Source organism: Anarrhichthys ocellatus, unplaced genomic scaffold (assembly GCF_004355925.1).
Source record: "Anarrhichthys ocellatus isolate YVR2014 unplaced genomic scaffold, GSC_Weel_1.0 scaffold6, whole genome shotgun sequence".
Lineage (NCBI taxonomy): Eukaryota > Metazoa > Chordata > Actinopteri > Perciformes > Anarhichadidae > Anarrhichthys > Anarrhichthys ocellatus.
This window is the reverse complement of record NW_022280036.1, coordinates 5,069,030-5,096,020: the sequence shown is the minus strand read 5'-3', so window position 1 is coordinate 5,096,020 and position 26,991 is coordinate 5,069,030. Positions and strand designations below refer to the sequence as shown.

The 26,991-nt window shown below is 40.8% G+C and overlaps 2 protein-coding genes across 2 annotated transcripts in view; one reads left to right on the top strand and one right to left on the bottom strand.

The window, feature by feature from the left end:
• Positions 1-5,756, top strand: part of kif28 (kinesin family member 28) — a 9,649-nt gene extending 3,893 nt beyond the window's left edge. The window contains exons 12-27 of the mRNA XM_031846110.1: positions 55-176; positions 363-453; positions 642-702; positions 964-1,090; positions 1,445-1,580; positions 1,669-1,787; positions 1,976-2,083; positions 2,232-2,324; positions 2,729-2,869; positions 2,964-3,034; positions 3,131-3,265; positions 3,512-3,678; positions 4,041-4,135; positions 4,398-4,530; positions 4,879-5,012; positions 5,520-5,756. Coding sequence (XP_031701970.1) covers positions 55-176; positions 363-453; positions 642-702; positions 964-1,090; positions 1,445-1,580; positions 1,669-1,787; positions 1,976-2,083; positions 2,232-2,324; positions 2,729-2,869; positions 2,964-3,034; positions 3,131-3,265; positions 3,512-3,678; positions 4,041-4,135; positions 4,398-4,530; positions 4,879-5,012; positions 5,520-5,678 — 1,892 coding nt within the window. The 3' untranslated portion in view covers positions 5,679-5,756. The remainder of the gene's footprint in view (positions 1-54; positions 177-362; positions 454-641; positions 703-963; positions 1,091-1,444; positions 1,581-1,668; positions 1,788-1,975; positions 2,084-2,231; positions 2,325-2,728; positions 2,870-2,963; positions 3,035-3,130; positions 3,266-3,511; positions 3,679-4,040; positions 4,136-4,397; positions 4,531-4,878; positions 5,013-5,519) is intronic.
• LOC116382794 (frizzled-3-like) overlaps positions 4,787-26,991 on the bottom strand; it is a 30,078-nt gene continuing 7,873 nt past the window's right edge. Inside the window, exons 3-11 of the mRNA XM_031846111.1 lie at positions 16,015-16,211; positions 14,981-15,283; positions 14,630-14,792; positions 14,024-14,323; positions 13,525-13,776; positions 10,830-10,978; positions 10,604-10,718; positions 8,871-9,034; positions 4,787-8,769 (exon numbers count right to left, since the gene is read on the bottom strand). Of these exons, the coding sequence (XP_031701971.1) occupies positions 8,550-8,769; positions 8,871-9,034; positions 10,604-10,718; positions 10,830-10,978; positions 13,525-13,776; positions 14,024-14,323; positions 14,630-14,792; positions 14,981-15,283; positions 16,015-16,211 (1,863 nt within the window). The 3' untranslated portion in view covers positions 4,787-8,549. The remainder of the gene's footprint in view (positions 8,770-8,870; positions 9,035-10,603; positions 10,719-10,829; positions 10,979-13,524; positions 13,777-14,023; positions 14,324-14,629; positions 14,793-14,980; positions 15,284-16,014; positions 16,212-26,991) is intronic.

Sequence of the window (26,991 nt, the reverse complement as noted above, 5' to 3'; positions counted from 1 at the left end):
GTGTGTGTGTGTGTGTGTGTGTGTGTGTGTGTGTGTGTGTGTGTGTGGGTTCAGAGGAGCTTCGTCAGCTGCTGACCCATAATGAGCTCCAGATCAGAGCCATTCAGACTCTGTGGGAACAACACCTGCAGGAGGCGCTGAAGGACTGGGAGCAACAGTATGCTAATATCACACAGGTGCGCACACAGACACACACAAACATTCAAATACACAATCTCATGCACTTTCGTAGTTTCCGATGAGCTTCGGAAAAGGCATGAGCACAGAATGTAAATGCACTTGGTGAAGGTATTGTGTAGAAATACATCTTTGTACATGTACTAAGAGAATATTTTTAAGCCGTCCCTCTCCCTCACTCTCAGGAGAGGAGGATGATGCAGATGCATCCCTACATCCTGAACATCAATGAGGACGCTCAGCTGTCGGGAGTGGTCAAGCTTTTCATTCAGGAGGGTAACTCTGCCTCCCTCTTTATATTGTGATACATGTCTCACTCTCTAGTTCAGTACATCTTGTAGAGGTATTGAGAATGGAGAATGCTACAGTAGGCTAGAGAGTTGAATGTCAAACGTCACAGAGCACCTTGTCATACAGTTATTAGCGTGTTTATTACCACTCCTTAATACTGTTTAGTGTTCCAGGTGATTGGGACATCGGCCTGTGTGACTCTTCCCCAAGATCCATCTCTATCAAGGGCTTAGGGTGAGTTTACATCACATCAAGATAACATCAGTAGAACATCACAAACCCAGCGCAAGCAAAGTGAGATTTGAGACACTCAACAGTCCATACATGATGTCTAATAGTGGAAGTGAATGATGTTATAGATTAGTCATCTGTTTTTCTACCTTGCTGGTAGAAGCAATTTAATAAATGAATATGTACACTAGTGTCTTTTTTGCAACTTTATGTTCCCACACACGCATCTATGTTTGCACATGTAAGTGGGTTTTTGTGTGTCAGGATCCAGGAGCGTCATGCTGTGTTCAGGAATGAACAGCGCCGGGTAACACTGACCCCACTGGCAGGATCTAAGGTCATCATCAACGGCAACGCTGTTTTCCAGGCTGAAACTGAGCTGCAGCACCTGGTGGGTGTCAGCACATACACAGACTTTATGATATGACTATGTGACATGCATACACACACACACGCATACACAACTTTTGTCTCTCTTCTGTTATAAAAAATGTCATAAAAAAGTCCTAGTGTAGTATTTCATAAATATATCAAAAACATATTATGGTATAGTATGTCATTACAAAACCTCATAGTATAGTAAGTCATAAAAGTGTAAAAAAAAATAGCCTAGTGTAGTGTGTCAAAAATATTATATAAAATACCATTGTTTAGTATAAAAATGTCATACATATGTCATAGTATTGTATACAATATACTATGGTATGTATGTTATAACAATGTCTCTTTTTCTGTCTCCCTCTAGGACCGTCTCATTCTCGGCTCCAACTGTACATATCTGTTCGTCGGTTATCCCTCTGAGAGAGGCGGCGATGACTGGAGCCGCTATGACTACGACTACTTCCAGTCTGAACTGGCAGCTGCTGAGGGCATCCACCTGGGTAAGCAGGAGGATCAATAGCTGGAAGTAGTGGAGGTTTATCTTTTGAAAGGACACTTTTTAGATATTATCTATGTATCTGTGTTAAGGCGAGTCAAGTGCTGAGTCCAGTCAAACAGACCCCAGTCTGCTGGCCGTCTTCTACGACTACATTAAACTGATGCCCATGGTGGCTGAGGCCAACCAGATGAGCCAGGAACTAAACAAGGTAACACAAACAGATGCAGCTTGTTTTTAAGGCACTGATTCTGGTTGGTTAATAACTTCCTACTGGAGGCAGTTATGTTTGTAAATCAAAATATATGTATATTTTTTTGTTTTCATGGTCTCATGTGGTCACCGTTATGTATTAACAATTAATAAACGCCTACTCTTTGTCATCTGCCATGCTTGTAGGGGGTGCAGTTTAAGTTGGAGATCAAGAATCTGGCATTGTCTGACTCAAAAGGCCACGATCTGCAGAAAGAGATTGTTGTCAGAGTCACCTCTTTGGGAAGAAAACAGGTTGGTGTATTTCTCTTTCTGTATTGTTTCTTTCTATCACGTAAACTAGTTCATGAGCTCTTTTGTAATTCCAATTTCAATCGAGGTTTGAGATCAGGTCATGAATTTTTGTTTCTTTGTCTAAACTATTTTCACACTCCGTCCCTAGGTATGGATGTGGTCCAAGGCCAAGTTTGTTAACCGTAAATTCCTGATGGAAGAAGCCTACCAGCAGCATCAGGTTGAGAAGAGCGGAGACAATGTAATTCAATAGAGAGAACGTTGTAGTGACTAATTACAAATCAGTAAACTGTAAACAAAACGTCTTCGTAAAAATGGCAAAAAAGGCCATTGCCATGTAGCTGCATATGGGTTTTCCAGAAGTGTTTTATGTATTTATATTTTTAGCAATTCTGCTTGAAATCCAGTAATATGTTAATAGAGTAAAATAAGTGAAAGGGGCAGTGGAGGAGACAACTCCATAACCATGGAGAGATTTATCTGACAGTGCTTTAATGTTGAAAAGGATTGCAGCTTGATAAAATGGTAGCCTGACTTTTCTAAAATACTGTCCACACAGTCAATGTTAGCTAGCTTTATCATTAACAGTTTTTAATTTTAGAGCAATAACTCTGTATTTCATCTGTCTTTGGTTCTTGCTGTCAGAGAGTAGAGGGGCTGTCTACAGCTGCGTTACCCAGAGATAAAGACCCTTTCTGGGATCCTGTGGAGCCTGTGCTTCTGGGTACTGCTCACCTCTGGCTTCAGTCTTTGGCCTTCCGCATCCCTCTGGAAGAGCAACTTGAGGTACACTGCATACATAACACACATCCGTCAGTATTGTCAGATGGTATTATAGGGCAGCACAGAGTCATATTTGGTTGATAATCTCTGTCGGCAGGTCCTGGGGTCAGAGGGCACAGAGGAGGCCATTCTACAAGCACAGCTGGTCCCCTGCACCTCCACTGGACTGTATGACGCACACACACACACACACACACACACACTGTGTATAATAATAATAAACACATTGAGATATATTAGCAAATAATCTTTCTCACCTTCCAGCCCTATGGGTGAGGATGACATTCTGATTGACCCGTCTGAGTTACTGGGTCGTCGACTGGACTTCCAGCTGGTCCTGGAACAGTGTTGTGGCCTCCGCTGGATCAGAGAGGCCCGCAACAGAGGGGTCCAAATTGGGTGAGCCATATGGGGCTACATGTAGCGGCATGGAAGGCACTGAAGAGAGTTTGAATTACAGGAAGGATACAGAGAATTTGTGAATGGTACTTGAATATCCAGGTACATTAGGTTGGACATGTGCCGTTTTCAATGGCGCAATGATTGAAAATAAAGTGTGATGATAGAAACAGGAAATATAAATGTCCTCTGGATTTAATACAGCCAGAATTGAGACACTGCTCTATGCTTTTCCCTCTTTCTCAGTTTCAGTTTATTTAACTGCAGCCAGCCTCTCTACTCTCCGGCTGTGTGGCACAACGTCAATCCTCTGTTGGATCACAGGGTTCATTTCGCCTCCCTCCACACCTCCAAACGTCTGTTAGACTACCTGCAGAGCAGCGCTGTGGTGCTGGAGCTCTGGGGCCTTCAAGGTGAGGATGAAGAGATAGATGGATGGTTGGGCAAGACTCTCCATATTTTTCATTTAAGTAAATATTTAATACAACAGGTGCATGTACAACAAATATGTTATATAGAAGTATAAAGTACACAGTTATGAATGCCTTATTTCACAGCCCAAAATGAAAGCAATCCTTAATGCCTCCCTCAGACACGCAGAGATGAGTTAGAGTGGGATGAAATTGAATTATTTCCCTTTCCACATCGATGTTCATCTCACACCCTAGTTAGAAACATTTCCTGTTATTACTGTGTTACTATACATGTACAATAGACCAAATACAACAGTCAGAGGTATCACTAAAGCTGCTGATATTGCTGGTATCTGTTCCAGAGGGTTGTACTGACCTGATATCATCTCTGGAGGGAGTGAGGATGACTACAGAGGGCATCTTTATCATCGAGGAGGCAGGCCCAACAGACGCCACAGTGAGTTTGATGTTGAGTCCGTATTCCTGCGTCAGGAACGATTTTTTTTTACTTTGACGTGTTTTTAAAGCTGGGTGAGACCCTAACAAATATTCAAAACTATGAAAGCGATACGTGTGCAACCTAATACATTATGCTTCTAGATTCTAGAGAAATTCCCAACAACCTAAGTGCACAGGCATGGTGTAGTTTTGTATTCAAAGAACAAAACATGAGGCAAACATTTCAATAACTGGGACTATATAAATCTGTGTTGTTGCAGTTTGTAGACTCCGCAGAGCGCAGCTGTTCAGTGAGAGCTCTTCAACAGGACTTGGAGGAACTGAAGAGTGTTAATGCTTCACTGAGAAAAGAAAATCAAAGTCTGAGAGAACAACTCAACGCAGCGAGGAATGGTAAGAGAAAAAAACATGACACGCACCAAGATTGGGATTAATATGTTAAATTAATTCCATCCATCCATTTTCCACCGCTTATCCGGGGTCGGGTCGCGGTGGCAGCAGGTCAAGCAGGCCGACCCAGACCTCCCTCTCACCGGCAACATGTTCCAGCTCATTCTGGGGGATCCCGAGGCGTTCCCAGGCCATGTTAAATTAATTGAAAACACAAATTAAAAATACAGTTTACATCACATCTATAGTCTCCTAATCTTTTAGAGTAATTAACAGACATGATTTAAATGTTTTTACATGGCAAAATATTCCCATTCATAAAATAAAAAAATGTCTTCCTCTGTGTGTTAGGTGGGGAGAGTGTGCGCGGTCGGTCGGTGCGTCCCAGCTGTGATGCAGAGTTTGCTCGTGCTCTCAAAGTTTTCTACCACAGCATGACCTCAGTCAAGGGTCAGCTGCAGCGTCTGCGCAGACACAGGCCCAGTGTACGTATCCATGTCTGTCTGCAGCATTAGTATTAGTGAGCATTACAACAAGAAGGCCTTTGATAACCTGATTTAAACCTTTGATAGCAGTAAATCAACACAGATCTACAGAGAACAATGCACAATCAGGCACACAAATTGAAGAAAGGTTTTAGTAAGATTACAGTGAGCGCCCCCAGAGTAACTGGTGGTGATTTAAATACTTTTTCTTCTTAAGTTGCTTAAATCAAAGATTTTCCTTTAAGCTTGGTATGTTCGAAATGTGATAAAACAGGGAATTTTAAAAATGGTCATTTTTTCAAGAGTCAATAAGAAGTTTTCTATGTTTGAAATCAGCATTATATTATTTAGAATCATTCCAAGTCATTTATTTTTTCTATTTCTATATTTTTGGTAGCTATCTGGAAAAGTACCAAGTAGAATTAAGAGTGAGCTGCTAATATTACGCGTATGATAACATATGTATGGTTAACTTGTTTTAAAGTCGTGTGTTCCTGTTGTTTCCAGGAGGAGTCCGACCTGCTGGGGCTCAGACTGTTTGTGGACGAGCAGAGTCGCCTGCTGAGGGACTTCTCCGAACAGCTTGAGCAGAGCGTCTCCACACTCAAACAAGATGTAGCCGCCATCGTCCGCCGGAAACGAGAACGATCGGGAATCTGGTCTTGACTGAGTAACCGTTTCACCGAAATTTCCAAGAGCCATAAGAGATACTTCATGTAAGTTTACAGATTAAGACATCAAGGAAAACAAAGATGAGTCACATTTGACACAATTCCAGTTCTTTTTTACTGAAGGAGCAGCCCTTACTTTTCCTGTAAAGGAGGTGGTGTTCAGAAGCCTTAACCACTACACCATCACCAGGTGTGGTAGCAGGATTAGTCGGCAAGAATAAATACACAAGTTTAATATTACCAGAATAACAAAAGCTCTGAAGTCTATAAAATGTTTATTAGACTGCATGTAAAAGACGTCATTGCAGTCCCAAACTGCAAATAAATTAAATGGCAAATACAACTCAAGTTTCAAAATTCACAATATCATATATTTTTTTTTACCATAATTGACAACATGTCATATTTTCAAGCGACTGCATGACATCAGAAATGAAGCAAAGAAAGCTCTTCTTCCTCATGCCTCACTGTGCGGGACTAATATTAATGATCACAGACTCAGGTAAACTAACAAGAATGAGATATTTAATAGCTGAAAAGGAGAGATGTCCTCTTGAGTTCAATGACAGTGTTTAACACATCATCTCACATTGTAATGTTCAATTCAGAGGTAAAAGCACAACGGTTAATGTTTGTAAGCAGTCCCGAATTGCAAGAGTACAGACAGTTGCTGTAGGTCCAAAAAAAAAGATGAGCGTGGGCACATTTGCAGGAGGAGAGGCAGAAGGCAGATTAGTCATCAGATAGGAAAGAGCATCTATATACAACAGATATGAGGGCAGGCAACTGACGGTAGGTGGTTGGTCATGAGAAACTTAAAAGGTGTAGACGGGACACATACAAACAGACAGGTAGAAGAGAGGCAGCGGTGAAAGGCCAGCGAGTTAGCGAGGTACATTTTAACTGAAGAGGTAGACTGGAAAAAACTAAACTGTGGGAAGGACAGAGAGCGAGCTACAAATATCCTCTGTGTGTGTGTGTGTGTGTGTGTGTGTGTGTGTGTGTGTGTGTGTGTGTGTGTGTGTGTGTGTGTGTGTGTGTGTGTGTGTGTGTGTGTGTGAAGGCAGAACCCATGTGTTAATTTAAATGCGTTTGATTTGGGTTACATTTTACAGAAGCTGAGATTGTTCAGAAATAAGCACCATCGTTTTTTTACTTAACTGATACGCGTGTGTGTGTGTGTGTGCAGGTACAGAGGAGGCTGAGGTTACAGGTGAGGTAGGTCAATTGGGTCTTTAGGGAACAAAACACAAACTATAGAAAAACATTTACAATATACAGTGCACTTCCTGTAACATTTACTTAAATGTAAAAGGTCAAAGAATGTAGCAATTTGCAAATAGCAAACATCTCTTTCTACAGTTTCACTGCCTGTAGTCTGCACCTCTTTAGGTAAGTCTGAGTTCTATGTTTGAACAACGAAACAAGCAAACAGCATGTACAGTAGCGGTTTTGGTACATATCAAGTACAGTGATGAAAATTACATTAAAAAAAAAAGCACTTACCAACCTTTCAGCCGTGTGTGTGTGTGTGTGAGAGAGAGAGAGAGAGAGACAGATTTCAGAATAGAAGCACTTTCATTTTTAAAGTGCACTCCAGTCTATGCAGCCAGGAGGCTTGATTGGAGTGATGCATGTGTACCTGAATCAGCTAACTCTTATCGGTACTCTAATTCCGTTTATCTTTTTGATTCTATGACATAGATTGGCTGACAAGTGACCGAACACATGCGCTGATTAAATTGTCATCTTGCTTTTGTCCGAAGCTGCCTTCTCCATCTGTAAAGCCAACGCCTCTATGCAGAAAGGGCAATGCTTTCATGTTTTTGGGAGGCCAAAAAGCAGTTTGAGCTGAAATAATTAAGTGTGTGTCTAAGTGCACACACACATTATTCCAGCTCATTTCACCCAATCATGTCCGTTTAATGTCAGCGTCTGAAACAACACCTTTACATTCTGTGTTATACAAATAACTCCGCTCCCTCCATCATACTGTCTCTGTTCACCACTGGAGGGGAGAATTGAAGTTTCAAACATATATTACCACTTGTGTCTCCGTTTTTCACTAATTCTCTCTCACACACACACTCACTTAATGAAGCTTTCAGCAGCAGACAGACAATTTTCACAGTATAAAAATATTCACTAAACCACAGAGAGGTCCACGATTTCACATTAAGCCCATATGTATCGGTCTTTGACGCCACACAAAGATAAACATTGTTAAGAGCTGCAGTCGAGAGCAAACAGAAATTGGGAATAATCAAGTCAAGACTGAGACTCTAAGTCAACTTTTATGTGAGACTTTACCAAGAGATTGGGCAACTCAGTTAAGATTGTTACAAAAGCAATACTCGGCAGTGTTCACACATTTAATGATATTCATCTAAGTCCTGCAAGACGGTGAAAGATCATGATTTTGGAAATAACACCAACATAAGTGTTCTTGTCCATGAAGTATGATGACTTCTTCTTCCTAGTTGTTCAGTGTTTCCTGTCCAGGGCTAGCTCAATCCAGTCACAACCGGAATGATTGATACCTGAATAATGTCTGAGGAGATTCTTGTTGGCTCAGCCTGTTTGAGTCGAGCATTCAGGAGTCATTTGCCGTGTAAATAAAAAAAATCGCAAACAAACTTTCAGCTTTTCAGTGAACCTATTAACTGAATCTGAGAGTTCACCGACTGAAATGTGTTAGCCACACTGCTAACAAATGATCATTAAGGAAATAACGCCCACAATCACCACCACAGGACTCACTGGTACATTCTCCACCTTCATAGAAGAAAACACGTTGACACTAAACAGACGGGTGTGTATCAGCAGAGGGCACATCTTCCTTTAAAAAGGCGTCGACAACATCTCCTCAGGCACTGGTGCCTTCGTTCTCAGCAGCTTGGCCGTCACATCCTGTTGTTCCGTGGGTGATGAGGGTTGTTGGGGCCTCAGCTATGTTTCGCTGGCTGCCGTGCCTTGAGCCGTCTAACTGATGGAGGCTGCTGTGAGTGGAGAGCGGGTGGTCGAGACGTGGCATGCTGCCATGGAAGCTGCGTTCCGCCGTCCCTCGATAGGCCATAGAATCACTCCTGAGAAAGGAGAGGCAAGGTTGAGAAAGTCTTAGTTTCATCTAATTCACAGCTTTTGACAGACAAAGAGGAAGTCAATGGATTTTTTTTTTTTGCTCTACCTGTCGTCACGAATGCGGCGCAGGCTGCCGTGGTAGCTGGCCTTGCTGTGGACACTGCTGGCCTTACTCCTGGTGGACGTGGGGTCGGCGTGGTGGGTTCTGATTGGTTCATCAAGGTCGTCTATGACGGCCAAGTGGGTGGAAGAGGCGTGGGTAGATGTGCCCTAAAGGAGGATGACAGGTCAGACAGATATAGTAAAGTAAAGAGTGGCATTACACTCTGGGACAGAGATTTATTTATTATCATTATTTAGGATTTTTGTTTTAGGCATAACTGTTATGGTATTTAACTTTCTTTTTGATTCATTTTGTGACACTACTATGTCTCTTTGACCTATTATATGATTACTATATACTGTGACGTTTTTTATGACATACTATACTTTGATATTTTTATACACTTACTATTCTACGTTTCTTATGACACGGCATACTACACTGACATTTTTTAATCAGATTTGTATTACATACGAGACATTTTTTATGACGTACTGTAACCATTTTATGGGATACTATATTTTGATTACATTTTTTATATTTTTATGAAATACTATGCTGTGACATTTTATTATGGCATGACTTTTTTTTACGACATACAAGACTGACATTTTATAACTTTTTAATGGCATACAATAATGACACTTTTACAGCATACTGTACAGCACTACAAAAAATAAACATAAGATTCTACGACTTGTTTTTATACCATGACATACATTATTTTGACATTTATGTTTGCACATATAAGTGGGTGATTGTGTGTTTGAAAAGTCATAGCAGAGTATGTCAGGAAAATATCATAGTATAGTATATCGAAAAACGTCACAAATAATGTCTTAGTATAGTCTGTCAACACATGTCAAAAAGATCGTAGTGAAGTATGTCATAGTATAGTATGTCAAGAAAAACATTAAAAAATCATAAAAAAAAAAACATAGTATTGTATGTAGAAAAAAAGAACATGGATAAAAACATATTTTCTACTCGTTATCCTTAACTGTTTATTGGATTCAGGGTCGTAGAGGGGCTGGAGCCGATCCCAGCTCACATTTACACCTACAGGCAATTTAAAGTCATCAATAAAGAATTGTTATAATATGTCAAAAAATGACAGTAAAAACTGTCATAGTATAGTAAGACATTAAAATGTCATTGTATATTATATTATAAAAAATGTCTTAAAAATGATATAGTATCTAGTGAAAAAGTCAGCACCGTATGTCGTAGAAGCATATCATAGAGTAGTATGTCATAGAAATGTCAAAAAAAGTAACTTAAGTAAAGTCAAAGTATAGTCGGTCATGACAATGTCACAAAAGTGATAGTAAAGCATCCAATACAAATGTCATAAGAATCCATGGTATAGTATGTAATAAAGATGTGTTGGTATAGCATGATAAAATGTTTCATAAATATGTGTCATAAAACATAAGAACTTCATGAAACAAGTAGTGAAAATATACTAAACCTTCATCGTATAATATGTAATGAAAATGTTATAAAAAATGTCTTATTAGAGCATTTATTAATGAAAATGTCCTAAAAAAAGACATGACATTGTGTTAAAAATGTCTTGGTATAGTTTGTCATAAAAATATCTTTTAAAATGTCAAAGTATAGTATTTCGGCAGACATGCAGGATTCACACAAGTTTGGTTTTGTGTTTTCCTGTTGCTTCTACAACTAGTATTACAATGATGACTTTTGATTCTACTATATCACTGCAGTCCTACCTGGGTGGATGTTCCTCTGGACTTCCTAACGATGGGGGTGTTGGGTTCACGCAGCAGGGATTGGGCAAAATCTGGCTGCTCCTGCAGCACCTGGCGAGACTCGTTCACCCCACTACTGCGGAGAGGAGGGTGAGGGGGCGGGGGTGAAAGGTTTTAAGAATGGGAGACAAGAGGAAGGTGGGCAGTTAAGTAGTGTGTGTGTGTGTGTGTTTGTCGCTCTTCTTACTCTTTGCGTCTGCGTCCATGCAGGAAGCTGGCCCATTCAAAACAGGTCTTCTTGCTGCCCACCCAGAACACAGAGGGGATCCCCACCACCAACATCATCAGATATTTAATTAGGAACAAAACCACGGCTGGTCGGCTGGTCTGCTCCACCTAAAGAGAACATAAATATTAAACACATAATACATACATAAATACAGCCTGGAATGTACAAGAGCTAGAGGAAGAGAAAATATGTATTGTTGCATTTAAGAGTTGAAATGCAGGACACATGATTCCTCAACAGTAACACTGAAAATAAATGTGAAATACTTAGGATGCCACTGGAACTGCTTGCACATTACTAAAAGTATCCAGCAGTGACAAGTGTTTTTTAGCCCTGTCAGCCAGTTTGAATGATGGAAGAGGGGGGTAATACTGGAAAAGCCCAGCTGTTTCAGCAGCTGAACTGCAGTTGGGATGTAAAGCAACCGTGGTCTTGAACTATTCAGTATCTCCCACCAGAGGGCAGGAGTTTACAGCAGTTGTGTAGATTAAGAGGTAAGAACTATTACCTTTTGAAACAAACATTTTAGTAGCAGTATAATGTACACTGTACAGTATATTTAAATGAAAGGTATACAGTAGTTCACTCCTAAGTCATGGTTTCATTTTTTTCAAAGATAAAACTCTACTGAGGAAACCATTAAACACAACAGCTGCAGTGTAAACACAAACCGCTGAGGTTAACAGGGTGATCTTTATGCAGCACCAAAAACAAGCATGAAAATATCAAAGTCTGTTACAAACAAACAATTACAGAGTAAATTACTATTCAGAAAGAATTTTAACACACATCTCCTTCAGACAACTCCATGAGGAAGAGGACTCTTAAAAAAGAAAGGGCGTTGCTTGCTTTTGAAAGAACCAGGGGCCAGAAGAAGTGTTATGTATACGCTTTAGTCTGTCTCGCCCAGGCTGAGATTAAATGTCTCAGATTTGGGTCCTAAAGTACAATAAGAAGACCTGGGCCTTCAGTAGATTACTAACCATGCACAGACACAAAAATGAAGTCACTTGAACTTGAACAATGGCCACAGAATCTTCAATCATCCCAAAACATGCAATTGTACCCTCGTACACGTGCAGACAAAACCCCCCTGGGGTAAAGATCAGATAACACATAGCAATATTGAAATTCCAGAGTTACAATAGGACGTAAAGGGGGTCTCTCTTCATAAGCTCTCACACAAACAGCTACAGACGCGTGCATGCACACATACACTAACAAGTAACATAAGCACTTGCACCTGCCTCTCATAAAGTCTGTCAGAAATGTGTCCGCTAATATGTGACTATTAGAAAACCACTGTAACAGCACTCAGCACAACGATGGAAACATAAACAAACGCATAAAGTCAACGTTTCGATATCTTACAATTCATTTGAGATACGAACAAAAAGCTTTTGTTGCCTTGTGAGTTGAGTGTGTTTTTTGTTCTTTTTTTTTTTGCATTGTGGACATTTCTTTGGTTATTAATTTAGCACCAGACAGTATAAAACACCACTTTCCACAACCGCTACAAAGACGTTATAGAGTACAGGCAACAGAGCATGACTGAGCAGGCCTTGAGAGAGAGAGACACAGAAAGACAGCGAGTAGAGGTAAAGACTGACTGAGAGAAAGAATTAAGTGTGTGAGAACCAGCAGAGTGAAAGAGAGAGAGACGGCAGTTTGTGTGGAGTCGTGAGAGCTGTATTAGCTGAGCTAATGATGCATACTGCTCTCTGCTACCGCTACACACACCTCTCTCTCTCTCTCTCTCACACTCACTCACACACACACACACACACACACACACACACACACACACACACACACACACACACACACACACACATTGATGACTGGGATATCAGAGAGAAAGAAATAATAAAGTCAGACGGGGCAAGAACAGGAACCAGTCAGAGAATAAAACAGATGGTAAACAAATCCACAGGTTATTCAAACTTATTTGAAAGAGGAAACTAAGACAAACAGCAAAATGATTACTCCAACAGTTGGTTGAGAGAATCCATCAGTTACCTGGATTTCACCTGCTATACTTAACGTATGTACTGCTTACTTACAATCCACCATCATATAAAGTGGTTTAGATAATCCATCTTACCTTTGTTTGTTTACAGCACGTCTCACTGTTCATTTCCAATTCTCAGCAATTGCTTCACTGAGTACATTGCTGACTGATGAAAAAGTATAAAAAACTACAAAAATATGTTTAAAGTTACAAAAAAGTGGAATTATCCTTTAAGGGATTGTCCATTCTTGAGTATGTGTGTACTTAATGAGGAGAAACAAAACACTATCCTCCACAGTGGGTAACCGAGTACTTCACCCCTGCTAACTTTGACAGTGTGACGACACACACTATGTGTGAGATCATGGGGGGTTTGCATGAGCTGGATATCCTGTCAAGACTGTGTCTGTGTATTTGTATTCAATGTCCAGCTGAGATGACAGGCAGATCCTAAGAAGCCATCTGTTTTCACACAGAAGCTAATATAATAGCTTTGATGAGCTACTCAACAGGCATATTCATCTTGTACTTATCTGGGGGAATTTACAAGATGATGTCAGTATACAGCAGCCTTGGACCCGTGACAAATGTTTTGCCTTGCAAGCAGCAGAGCAACCTTTTCTTACTTTCCTCTCTCTTTACCTTGTATGGGCAGGGGATGTGATAGAGCTTGCAGTTCTCCTCCATCCATGTTGTCTCCCATATGTTCCGGTAGGTGTGTTCGTACAGGTAGCACCCAATCACAGTCAACAGGGGAACCAGGTAGAGCACAGAGAACACTGCCATTCGGATCATGAACTTGACTAATTTGGTCTGGTTCTCCTTCTCCAGAGGGATCTCCATGCGCACCCGATTCAGAGCCACAATCCCCACCAACAGGAGAGACACACCCACCTGAAGGCGGAAAGACCAGTTTGACTCAGTGACAGAAAACTAAAATGAGTGTTTGTTTTTCTTACAGAGCTGGAGGACTGTCAACCAGCCACTAATTCATTAACTAATCTATCAATCGCTCCATAATTCCAGTCAACAAAACACTCTTGGTTCATTTCATCCACCCACCCATTAATCTGTTCACCCATCCTACTCATCCACTCTTTCATCCACCCACCCCACTCATTTATCTTCCGACTGTACTCACCGCCACGTTGAGGCAGAGCGGTGCCAGAACAAACCACCTCAGGGCGTCTATGTCATACAGCCCTATGAAACACACTCCACTGATCCCATCTCCTTCAATTTTGTTCAAGGCCAACAGGGTGACAGTCAGGGCCCCTGGGACCCCCCAGGCAACAGCATGGAAGAGGAGGGCTTTCTTCTCAATGGCCTCGCTGCCCCATTTAGGCACAGCGGCCAGGAACCAAGTGATTGTCAGTATGACCCACCATACGCTGCCGGCCATGGTGAAGAAATATAAGACCATGAAGAACAGGGTGCATACCTGAAGGGGAGAGAGAGAGAGAGTAGGAACAATAACTTGTAATCAATAATGTGTAAGAAGTCATCAACTCGTTAAAAAGAGAATTTATGATCAATTAAACTCTGAAGTTAATCATCTAATAAACATCTTACTGGAGTTAATAAGACCTACATAGTAAGCTATCACATGTTTAAGAATGTTTCAAATTGCTACAGTATCTAAACAATAAATAAGACATTGTGGAACGTTTATAATGTAAATGGATAATCAGTACATCATACAGCAAACAGGCCGCGACATGTGTGATGCTATTGCGGTGACTCTCACCTTGTTGTGTGAGCCCTGTGTTATGGTTGAAGCTCTGAACTGGGACGGGCTGACTGCATTGCACGCTACCCTGTCTTCCAACAGGAACCCCAGAAAGAAAACCAGTGACACCATGACGTAACACACGGCGTAGAAGATTATTGGCCGCTCAGGGTAACGAAACCTAAAAAAAAAAAAAAACATAGAACAACACATTTCCTTTCCACTTACTTTTAAAAATCTATTTTACAAGTGATTCTTGTGCTTCCACTTAAATGTGTCTCAATCATTCTACACGTCATATTTCTGTTTTCTTGTGATCAGACTCAATGAATTGATATAAGATATCATACAACAATCATCCATTCAAACCTGGTAACATCGATGAGAAACGTCAGGAAGGTGAAGAGCGTTGCAGACAGACAGACGACGGAAACAACTCCTATGAAGTAGCGGATAAAAGTCAGCTCCTGCTTGTTGAAAAACATTGAGGGACACGGAGCAGAACAGTCCTTTTTGCCCATGAATGTGTAGCCCAGGTCTGGATCGACCTTGAGCTCTCTGGGGCACCAGAAACCGTAATCTCTCTGGACAGTCATGGGCGACTGGTCAGTAGGATCCGTGCCTGTTAGCAGGTCCTCTGGACGAGGATAGGGCTCATCACAGTCTGGGAACCTGGAAAAGAATCATTTTGTTAGATCATGCAGCTTAATCTGCTATCATTTTAGCTGAGACCCTTATTGATATAAATGGGGTGGAGATTATATCAAAAACACCTATTAGAATAACTAAAAGCCACGTCAACAGCACTGGAAACAGCATTTTCCAAAATGAACTTATAGCTGAGGAAACACTTTAAAAAAATAAAGTCAACATTGTAACCTTCATGAAGGTAGGATTTATTGCAAGACTGTTATATTCGACTGAATTAGTTTCAGCCAGGTGTACCTAATAAACTGGCAATCAAGTGTAAAAACATATACGTCAAAAAGCTCAGAGAAAAGATATTTAGGACAGATACCAGGAAGGTATTTTGAAAAAGGGAGAAAGGGAAGAAGATAAAGAGGAAGGGGGGCTGCTGTATGGAGACACAGGAGAGGTGACTGTCAAAGAAAGTGATAAGAGTGACAAGGTGCTGAAGTTTACTGTTCGGTAGGCTTGATGTGGCTTTGCAGTTGACATGAGTTCAAAGAGAAGCAGCAAGCAAAGAAGCGGTGCAGATTTGTATATGCAAAACACGTTTTGCAGGCTCAGTCTTGTGCAGATATACAGTGTACGTATATTCAAAATGAAACAAACCGAATATTACCATCTGTATTAACTCAGATTCAACACCCTGTTTGTGATGACATTGTTTACATTTTCACATATAGAGTTGATTTTTAAAATGTAATACACATACACACCTGCTACATTCCATGTCATCTGGCCAAGTTAATCCAAATACCTCCATGAGTTTGTGGCACTCGTCCTTGGCCTGCTGGCAGAGGGATCGACATGGCATGGACACCTGGCCGTACACAGTGCACACCGGAGCGTACAGAGCACACAGGAACATCCTCAGGTCAGCGCTGCAAACTAGGTTCACCATGGGATGAAAAGGCTGTAGAAGAGAGAACATTATTTTAGTTTTTAATTTATGTTTGAACCTGCCGCAAACACTCGAAGGTGTGACAGCAAGCATTGGCTAGTGCAAAATAGTGCATCGTAGTCATACAATGGACTCAAAGCTCTCTCGCAAACATCCACACATTCTTTCAATGTTATATCCCAATATCAGCAGAAACCAGCTTGACAAGGTTGTTATCAAATCAGTCATGCATATAGGAAAGGAGGTTAAAGTTAACTGCTATCCGTGACAAATATGAGAAGGTTCACATGTAACCTGAAATAGCCATCAAAGAGGAAGGAGGGAGTGCCAGAAGGAGGACAAATGTGTTCTAACTCCTCGGCTGCAACTTATACTACTCAGTATACCATCAATATTTAGAGGCTCATGAAATATGTATAGCAGCAATCATATTACCAAACATCCCTTTGAAGTAGGGGACAGCAAAGACGGTTGAGCCACAGCGATACTCTACACAAACAAACAGACGGGCTCCCCACACGCTAAAGATTATCAATTCTGTCCCTGCAGTGGTACTCTGAGAATGAAGAGTCGGGCTTGTGACCTTCAGGACGCTAAAAAATGTGAGTGGTGGAAAGGACATATAGCTCCCTCAGCGAAAAAGCTTGGTAATCGAGCAGTTAGCGCATACCACAGAACCGCAACGTCGGCAGTTTGATTCAAGCGAGCCGACTTTGTTGCATCTCTCTTGGCCCGCGTTTCTTGTCTGCCTCTTCACTGTTAAGCTATTGAATAAAGGCAGAAATGACCGAGAAATAATCTTTAAAGAAAGCACCCTTGGTGTTCTCTAACAACTACTGCTGACTTAGCCCTGAACGAATACTAGATCATTTAGTGTGAGCGGTTCTATTTTATATTCTATGCTATACACGGCAATACAGCCGCAATGGATCAATTGTGCGCAGTACAGTAACACTTCCTTTCTGTTGATGGCTGCTGGCTACTTCTGCTCATGCTGACAGGTGAATTATTCATCAAGTTGTTCTTCAGAAATTAAACTAGGACTTTAATCCTGAAAATGCAGTGTGACATTTTAAAATATGTACAGAGATTTGTGAACGTGTACACGGATTAAAAACTGTGTGAGCAGCTCTCAGTTCTCCCTTTCAAGTCACAGCCTGGTTTGTGAATTTCATATGAAAAGAGAACCACTACGTTTTAATGAGGATAAGTACCAAGAGACATTTAAAAAGACACATTTCTGCTTTTGTGCAATATGCATACCCAATATATTCAACATATCTTAGTGATGTGCTCATACATCAGCAGCAGCCAGCATCATAATGCGCACAGTGCGCTTTTAGGGTTATGTGTGCAAAGTGACCTGCATCTAATGAGCTATTTAAAATTTCAAATCATCCAGCTTCACTAAAGCGGAGTATTGAATGCAGCTTTCACAGGAGAAATCAGAGCAGAACCATGACAGCGAAGAATGGAGACTAGAACAATGTGTGTGTATAAAATATGTGTACATGGGACACAAAACAGTGCACTTACATTGATCGCTTGCCACAAAAGATACAATATATGCTTACAAACTGTATGAGTGCATTTGTGCAAATACCCATGCATCAGTGACTGTGTGTGTGTGTCTTATGCATGTTTCTAAGTGGAGCCTAGCCTTGTGAGTATGTTTTGATCGTTCTCAATTGCCGTGTTCTACATCCGCACATTGGAGAGATGTTCGACCAGTAGATGGGTGCAGCGGTGCATGAGCGGTGTGACATAGTTTTGAGTTTTGCACGGAAACACATATACGCATGCACACACATGCACACACATCACTCTGCTCCATTCAATAATTCACACTTTTTACAACCCTTGTGTTTTCCTTTTTCTAGCTTGTGGACACGCAAGCTTCACTGTGTAGTGACGGGAAGCGCATGAGCTTTGATCGTGGACTAAACCTCCTTCAGGATGCCCCGCAGTGCAGCCACTATGTTTTGAATACACAATTATGTTTGGCTAATAAAATATTTAGTAATAAACCCCTCCCACTATATTGTAGTCCAGTAAAACACCATCTTCAGCTATGACAAATATAAGACATAAACATCAAATTTAATGTAGACAACTCACCCAAAAGGTTTTTTATAAACTTTGTGAAAGTAGACTTTATGGACGAGGTGTTGTATTTTATTCCATTAGTGAGTGTACCTAATAAAGTAGCCATTTTGTGAATAACAAATTGTGTAAATAACAAATTCAGTGCAGTGGCTACAGTACCATTACAGAACAGGTAATGATATCAGTTAATATGTGACATTGTCTCAAGTAAATGTATATGTGCCTCAACACTTCATCCTAGACTTAATAATGTAGTGTTAGCATGAGTACAAATTAAGAGACAACACTATCATTGACATCTGTTATGATGTGTCCAATGTGTCTGAAAGTCTTCAGTTGTCCTCAACAAAAACAGATATGGGCATCGCTCTGAACAATCTCTCTGTCCTCGTCTGTCAACCTCTCTCCCTCATACTTCTGGTCCGAGCCCGAGGCCACACTTAACTGAGTAGTAGTTTTTTCTCTGTACAAGTGTGACTCACTGCCCAGCAGAAAGAAGCCTTTCTTCATGTCTCCTCGTACTACCTCTACAGCCAATATGTGTGCGACTCCCATTTTGTGTGTCCCCATTCTGCCCATTTCTCCCTGTGTATGTGGGGTTACGCATGTGTGCATGTATGTGTGTGTGTGTGTGTCATTGTTCTTGTATTCTGGGTAAGTAATATGTCCCAGTTATCGTGTTTCCCGGTGTGTGAGTGTGCAAGGCTTGTGTGCATGCACAAGTCATGCACACTGCATGTGTGCAGATATCCGTGTGCAATTACTCTGGCAGTCAGGGCAATTGCCCCCTCCATCTCCCACCAGAAAGAGAATATTGATATTAAGTGGCCTAACTGTGCCACCCAACGAGAGAGGAGGGGGGTGGGGGTGGCAATCAGCTTTTCATGGAGGACAACCAGAGTGAGTTGTCTGGCATTTTGTAGTCAGTTGAGTTGGAAGAGAAGGGAAGGAAAGCAAAAAGAAAAGCCCTGAGGTTGCAGACTGATACTAAAGGATGGAAGATGTAAAAGAAGGAGATAAGAATGTGGAGAATATGTAGATGAAAGGGGAAATGTAGTGCATCAAGTTCCAGCACAATTTTATTGTTCTTTTGAACTTGGCTTTCATAAGCAGAAAACAAAGTACTTTCTGTACCAGCATGCGGGTGCGCAAGCAAGGCCCTTCACTTACCATCCATCCAAGTGGCCACAATTTACCACTGATAGAGCAGAGCTGCTGTATGGTAAAAATACTCCGGTCCTGCAAGCTCTTGGGTAACTAATGATTGTTTATCCTCCACAAGAGCTCTCTATAAATCTCTACAAAAGATGATGATTGGTGTGTATTTTACTTTAATTTTACATCCCCACACATTAAAAAAATGTCTCTCATTGTGAAGACAAAATGCAAAGGGCCATCTGACAAGGTGGTCAACAAATGCACACGCACATTTAACAGATTAAATGCAAAATGTGAGCTATACTTCTCTTTTGAAGTAAAACTCGGATCAAAACTACATGATAAAAAGTCAAAACTATTAAGTTGAAATTGAAAAAGATCTAGCTCAACGAAACCTTCATAATGCAGATAATACAATCTACAGTCAAAGGCCATCATGCAAACCAAGGTATCTAAAAGAAACCCATCATGCAGTGCTCCAACTTGACGTATCCCCCACATAGCTTTAAAATGCTATGAATGGTGGCTTGACCTCAACCCTTTGGCAACCATATTAGTGAGTCAGCCAATTCAGAGAAACATTTTAACTTCACAAATGCGTCCTTCATCAGTGCCCTGATTAAGAAAATAGACTTAATGTACCGAAGGTAATTTGTCTTATACACATACAGTACAGTATCTGCTGTATGAAAAATACAAAATAGCATTGATAGGAAAACCTGGTTGTCTCTCCAGCTGCAGTGAACAACACATTTCCATTTGAAACCTACTACTAGATATCCATAAAAAGGCTCTACAACACAAATACTTGTGGGTTAACCTACGACATTCCATATCAACTAAGAGAGGCATTTGTATATGCGAGTGTTTGATTTGGGAAGGCAATTGTGAGAACTCGGAATAAGAAACAGGGTGGGTTTTTGACACAGAGGAAAATGAGAAAAAAAGACCCTGACTGGTCCACCTCTTGTTCAATAGAGGGATTAAGTTTCTTTCTCTTTACTCCCCGTCTCCAAAGAAACCTAGGGGGAGGGAGAGAGAGAAATAGAAGGAGAAAAAACCTTAAAGCTAAAAAAAAAAAAAAAAAAAACGACAAAGAAAAACAGAAATAGCCTAAACACAGACAGAGGAAAGAGTCCTATGATTAACAGTCACGTGATGCAAGCAATTCCGCTTTAGATACCAATAACCACTGTCAATTTGATAGCAAAAAGAAAGCAGTACATACATAAAAGCACAGGGGGTGTTGCATGTAAATACTTTTTACACCAACATTTTCCTGGTTGAATAAAGTGCCGGTTTAGCGGGTGTGTTGGGGATTGAAGAATATATGGAGACGATATAACAGAGCGCTGTTGCATATTACATCAAAATCAGCAAGCCTTTTAGCTCGAGAAATGCTTGAGGTGAAATTTTGGCCATCAGCCACGATCACCTTTCTATGGCTACTCTTTCCTACCGAAGAAAAATAAATAAATTAACAGTTGATCTCCAAAATCCACAATTTTCACTTAGCTTATTACACAATAATAAAACATTAGGGAATTATACATCGATGATAAGTTGTGAGATAGATGAAAGTTGTTTTTTGGTTTGCAACTTAAGGCTTTTACAGTTAACAGTTCTGCCCATAATCAAAATTGGCCTATCCACAAACTCAATTGATGGCTGTGCCAAGCAACACCCAACAGTCTGATAGCCCCAACTGATTATCAAACTAATTACACTTTCTGTGCTCCAGTCCTCCCCCCCTCGCTCGTTGAGGTAAGTAGAGGGTTGGGTTGTGTTGATCCAGATCCAAAACAGGAACACTTATTTGGGATTTTGGGCATGTGAAATATCTTTGAGTAGTCTGTTTAGCTTGTGGTTGATTTAGCCAGTGCATGTGTGTGTTTTTGTGCTTAGAGCAGTTGTAGACAATCCAGTCAGCCAACTCTGCAGAAACACATACATTTCCAAGTGTATGAGGAGGAAGAGGAGGAGGAGGAAGGGAGGAAAAACTGGAATAGCATGGAGAAAAGAGCGGAGGTTTCCCAGTGGATTAGGGAGTCAAATGGATTGGAAGGAGTGTTTAGAGTGTGAGAACCTGAGACGGACAAACATACTTCCTGCAACTCTCAGCAGCTTTGTGTTGTGGTCAGATCAAGGTGACAGGCTGTTGGGTCTAAGCCTCCAAAGAAACGGCTCCTGAACTGGCAGCAATGCCTGCTTTAAAAAATCCAATGTTGTGTTCTGGTATTAAACATAATGAAAATAACGAATGTCTTATCCAATTTTAGATTTCCACATTGTTTTACCTATGATGTTCAGTGACTTTATGTTGTTATAGTTAGGACTGTTAAGTGCTTTTCAGAGTGCTTTGAGCCCTCAATTATGTAAAACAAAATGCATGAAACCACTCATATTGCAAACAAGATAACCTCAACTACTAAAATGAACACTATATAAAATGCTAAGTGTTTTTAGCAAAACAAATTCAGGAACATTTTGAGTCTAGTAAATGTTTTGCTAATAAGTGTTTCTTTAGAAGAGAAATATCAGGCTTTTTGCTACTAAACCTCGCAAAAATCCGTCTGGACACATCACCCTCACACGCTCTCTAGCACTTCTTCTTCCTCTCGTGCCATCTCTATCTCACACCGTAACTCGGTCAGGCCCTGCAGACCACATCAGCTCTATCACTATTAGCTAGCGACAATATAACATAACATTCCCTCTCCACTATAGCTATTACCACTAAATCCTCAATTTCTCTCTGAATTTATGCAGTAGCTGTAATGTTCCCATTTGCTTCCGTCTCTCTGCTGCAACTCGATCCCTCTTTTTGTTCCTCCTCGCACTCAAACGATTAACTGCATCCTCCTTCATTGCATCCATACATTAGAGTCAATCAAATCGTTTCACTACACGTTACGTAGCAATTACATGACTCCTCCATCTCCCTCTCCTTGCGCCAGCTCACCTCCTATTTTACTTTCTATTCTCTCAGCATTGGTTTCTTTTTCTTGCTGCTCTTCCCCACTTTTACTGATTAGAGGACATTTTTTACAATCTTGCTCAGTAATGCAGACATGAAAAATGTGTTCGTAGACAAATTCACAGCACAAGACACTCTCTCGCTCTCTCCGTCTCTGGCTATGTGCCTGCCTCTTCACTCCTCTCAGGCTCGTGAGAGAGACAGGCGTTGGCCATGAATAGATGAAATGAACAGACCGCGATGCTCTCCTCCCTAATCTCTGAAAAGACAGTTAAGAAAGGGGCACCCTTCTCTCATACTCTCTCCCTCTTTCATTCGTTTGTTCGTTTATCCGTGCCCATCCATCGGTCAGTCGGGAGGACCGGACAAAGCCTTTAATAGCATTCCCCTCCACGTTCACTTCCCCTCCTCCTCTCCTCCTATCTTCTTTCTCCTGTATTCATTTTCTTTGCCTCCCATTTAGTCCTGGCAATTACGCTGACATGCACTTGTCCTCCTCTTCCACTTTCTCTTCCAACATCAGCATTCACTGACTTACCCTACATTTTTTTAACCTGTCCTTTGACAGAAACTATTGAGCAACATGCTCCGTCACTCCTCTGTTCTCTTCTTCATGTCTTAATCCCAGTGCACCTTTTCTCCAAACACCTCATCCCGTGGTTTATTTTCAGTCACCCAACTTCAATTCTACCTCATCATGCTCCTACATTTTTCAAATTCAGTTTCTCTGCTAAGAAATCATAGTAGAACCTTTTAATATGTTTTATCCGATAGCGTTTTTTGTTTTTCAAAACTCAATCCTGTCTCCAGACCTGTTGCTTTAGCTGTCAATCATCTTTTGTAACAATTTGCCTTCTATTTTTCATTTCATCATTTATCTGCTTCCCATCAATTGGAACTTTTTTTCCCCTCCCTATGTGGCATTATTATCACTTTTGTGAGGAGCTTTTTTGCAATTTCTTTTCTTCGTCAAAGACGTACACAGCCATGATTACTGTATTTCTAGCCAAACAGAGCCAGACTCGATCTCACAAGATTAGAGTCCGGAAATACTTGCTAAAAAATGTTACATCACAAACGGCAGATATTTAGAGGATGACATTGTCCTCTACTTCTCTAAACTCTTAAAACTCGCTGGCAACTAAATCTCAGCTTTACAGATTGAAAATCAGGTAGCACTCTCAGAATAAATTACCCATTTTGCCTCCATCCACTGATTTTGGGGGTTAGTTTTAGCTTGGTTCTGTGTGGAAAAACCAATCTGCGCTGAGAAACCACTACCGCAGCTTACGCATTAACTGAAAATGACATTGGCAGGTCAGATCACAGGAATCGTAAATCGCTTGCTGACTGAATAAGGTAAAACACTCTCCCTTTACCAACAAGAAATCAGCTAAAATGATAACAATGCCTGGTTGAATGGATGAAGACAAACACATATCAGTCTGAAGCTCAGGTTAGGATAAATTAGGAAAAAGATGCATAAAATGTTATTGTTATTATCTGGGATAAGGAAGAGAACTGTCATCTTCAATACAGTTTTAAATGACTTGAAATGATATCTTTCTCCAGGTAAATCATGTCTTAACCAGACAACAATGAACAGAGCAAAAATTGTGTGTTGACTTTTAAAGGCTGCTCTGTGTCTCAGCTGCACAATGGAAGCCTTGGTGTGGGTGGAGACATTATATCCTTCAAAGTACACCGTGTCTGTCCATGATTACATGGCTTTGACTGCAAATATCACAGCTTGCAGACTTTGCATTACTCTTCACATCTCCCAAGACAAATAGCACTTGAGAACAATGTGTATATTTCAAACAATATCTTAGCTACCAGTATGAGCCTCCTATCTCCTCTCTTTCCCTTTCATTAGCAGTCCTTTCCCTCCTCCTCCTCCTCCTCCTCCTCCTCTCCTCGGTTTCGTCCAGAACATGCACTCATCATCTAATTTCCCTCTCCTACCCTGTCTGTCTCCCTCCATTCCTCCCCTTCCTTCTCTGCCTATTTAACTACCATGGCAACAGGTAATGTGGTGGCGCTCAAAGGACCATGTCTCATTGTGAATAACAAGGCAAAGCACATGCGTGTGCAGAGACACACACATGCACCCACAAACACAGTGTGGTACGACTCCTTTAATCAGTGAAACCATCCAAAAAGTAGAGCAAACAAGTTCACACAATGAGCCACACGGAAGAAGTGTGAAAGTGAGAGTAAAAGAAAGTGAGAGGCGTAGGAGAGAGGGTGAAATGAAATGATAGCACCCACACATGTCCTCACACCATCCAAGCTGCCTGTGCATATCCATCTGCTTACCACTTACATATACGCTCTGACTATTTCCAGTAATTGAGGAATCAATTACTATTTTTCAAACTGATGGATTTGGAGAAACCAATACATTTTAAACTATAAACATATTACTTTATTCTTTAAAATGCCATGTTATGTTTGCAAAGCACCTTTATTCACAAATTCATTCACATGATGAAACAAACAGTGCTTAGTAATTGTATATTTTGATCATGTTTGGCCATCCCCACCATTAATAGTCTGTTTAGTGCATAATGCAGCTCCTCTGTCAATCATATTAAACCACTTCTTTGCCCAATGGGTTTATTCGACCTCTTTCAAAGTGTGCATCACTAATAGATAGACGTGAAAAGAGGTTGACTTAGACTAATGAGGTGAGTCACAGAGTGAGTGGGATGCTGGGGCTGGGCTTGTGTTGGGAGGACTAGATAGGAGATGGATATAAACAAGCAGAAGAGCAACTCACCAGTGAACATTTCAACTTCACCAAACTATGGAGAAATACTAAGAATGTGCACATAAAGCAGAATATATTTACTCACATCCCATGCAGGATGACAATAGAAGCAACAATGTACTCTAAAATGAAAAAACCTAGTCTAACTATTCTCTGTTGGCACTGATTTCACCCGTTTAAAAACCTATGTGACTATACATTTAAATGGGAGTTGAGAGTTGCATGCGTCTCAATAAGTGCACAATTAGTAGCACTAGAGCTCTAAATAAATGCTGATGCTGGTCCTGACCTGCAGTATGCTGAAAATGTTAGAGCGGCCTTGTGTTAACTGGCTTTGCGTGAGAAGGGGATCAGTGATGTGCGTGTGTGTGTGTGTGTGTGTGTGTGTGTGTGTGTATGTTAGTGTTAAGTTGGGCTTAACGGTGAGTGTTACACATCTATCACCAGACGTACATACACAAACAAGCAGTTTCCAAGGCTGGGTCATGGGTTCAGATTAAGATTATAAGACATGGATAACCTATATTTTTATGTTTTATCAGAGCTGCACACCGCAGGACTTCACACTAATAGAACACATGTATAGTATGGACTATACTATGCAACACTCAGACGTAGAGTGGGGTGCATGGAGGGATACAGAGCAGCCCAATTTAGACATGACACAAACACCTGGAGGGACTACATAAAAGAGTTCTAAAGGGTTTAACAGGTGCATGAATGGACAGCTAATGTAGACCAAAGCGCTTGGCAAACTCCATGCTATACTTTAGTGCTGAAATGTTAGTCAATAATGGGTTAGTCACAGAAATGTACATAAAAGATATCAACATTTTTTACAATAATTCTGGACGCAACATTTGTTGATTGTCCTCCATCTTTGTGTCAGTATTACACACCGTCCCTATTTAATTAAAAGCAAAATGCGTAAAAAGATATGAAATATGAATCATTTAAGTCATTAATCAAGCCATAAAGTCAAACATTCACCAGTGCTGGCTTCTCACACGTCAGCACTTTTAGCTACTTTTGTAATTAAAATACAGTTTTGGGTTTTGGACTGTTGGTCAAAGACATCAATGATTTGAAGATGTGAGCTTGGGCTCTAGGGAAGAGTGATGAACATGTCTCATTATTGTGTGACATTTTATAGTTTTACTGATTAACCTATTAACTGGGGAAATAATGGACGAGGGCTGCCCCCTCTTAGTTGATTGGTTGACTGATTTGTCGTTTTTGTCCAAGTCCATCGGTCGCTTTTTATGCTTCTTTTTTATGCTGAAAGACACATATCCAATTCATGACCACATCTCTGGTAAACACAATATTTAAATTAAAGTCCCATACACCAGCGCTTCATATGGAAGCCTGGTATTGTATTGGCAGTGGGCTACAGAGCAGCATTTCAGCAATGCAAAATCTCCAATCTTTCTTAAAAGCTCTCTTAACTTGGCATTCTGAGGCTGGATAAGCAGCGGTGGCAGCTATGCTGCTGGGGACATTCTGCCAAAGAACAGCACCAGGCAGTGCCTTTGTTCTGTGCATATAAATAAATGATTGCTTCATTTGGGCTGGCAGCTTCAATAGACTCTGTAGGAATAAGCAGGATAATCAAGAGTTCAACTGAAATAAACGGGAACTTTTAAACTGAATGAGGACCTGTCTGTCTCTGCCAGAGTGAATAGGGTAATCAGCCTCTTCAGATGCACCAAGCACAAGCACAAGCACAAGCACACACACACACACACACACACACACACACACACACACACACACAC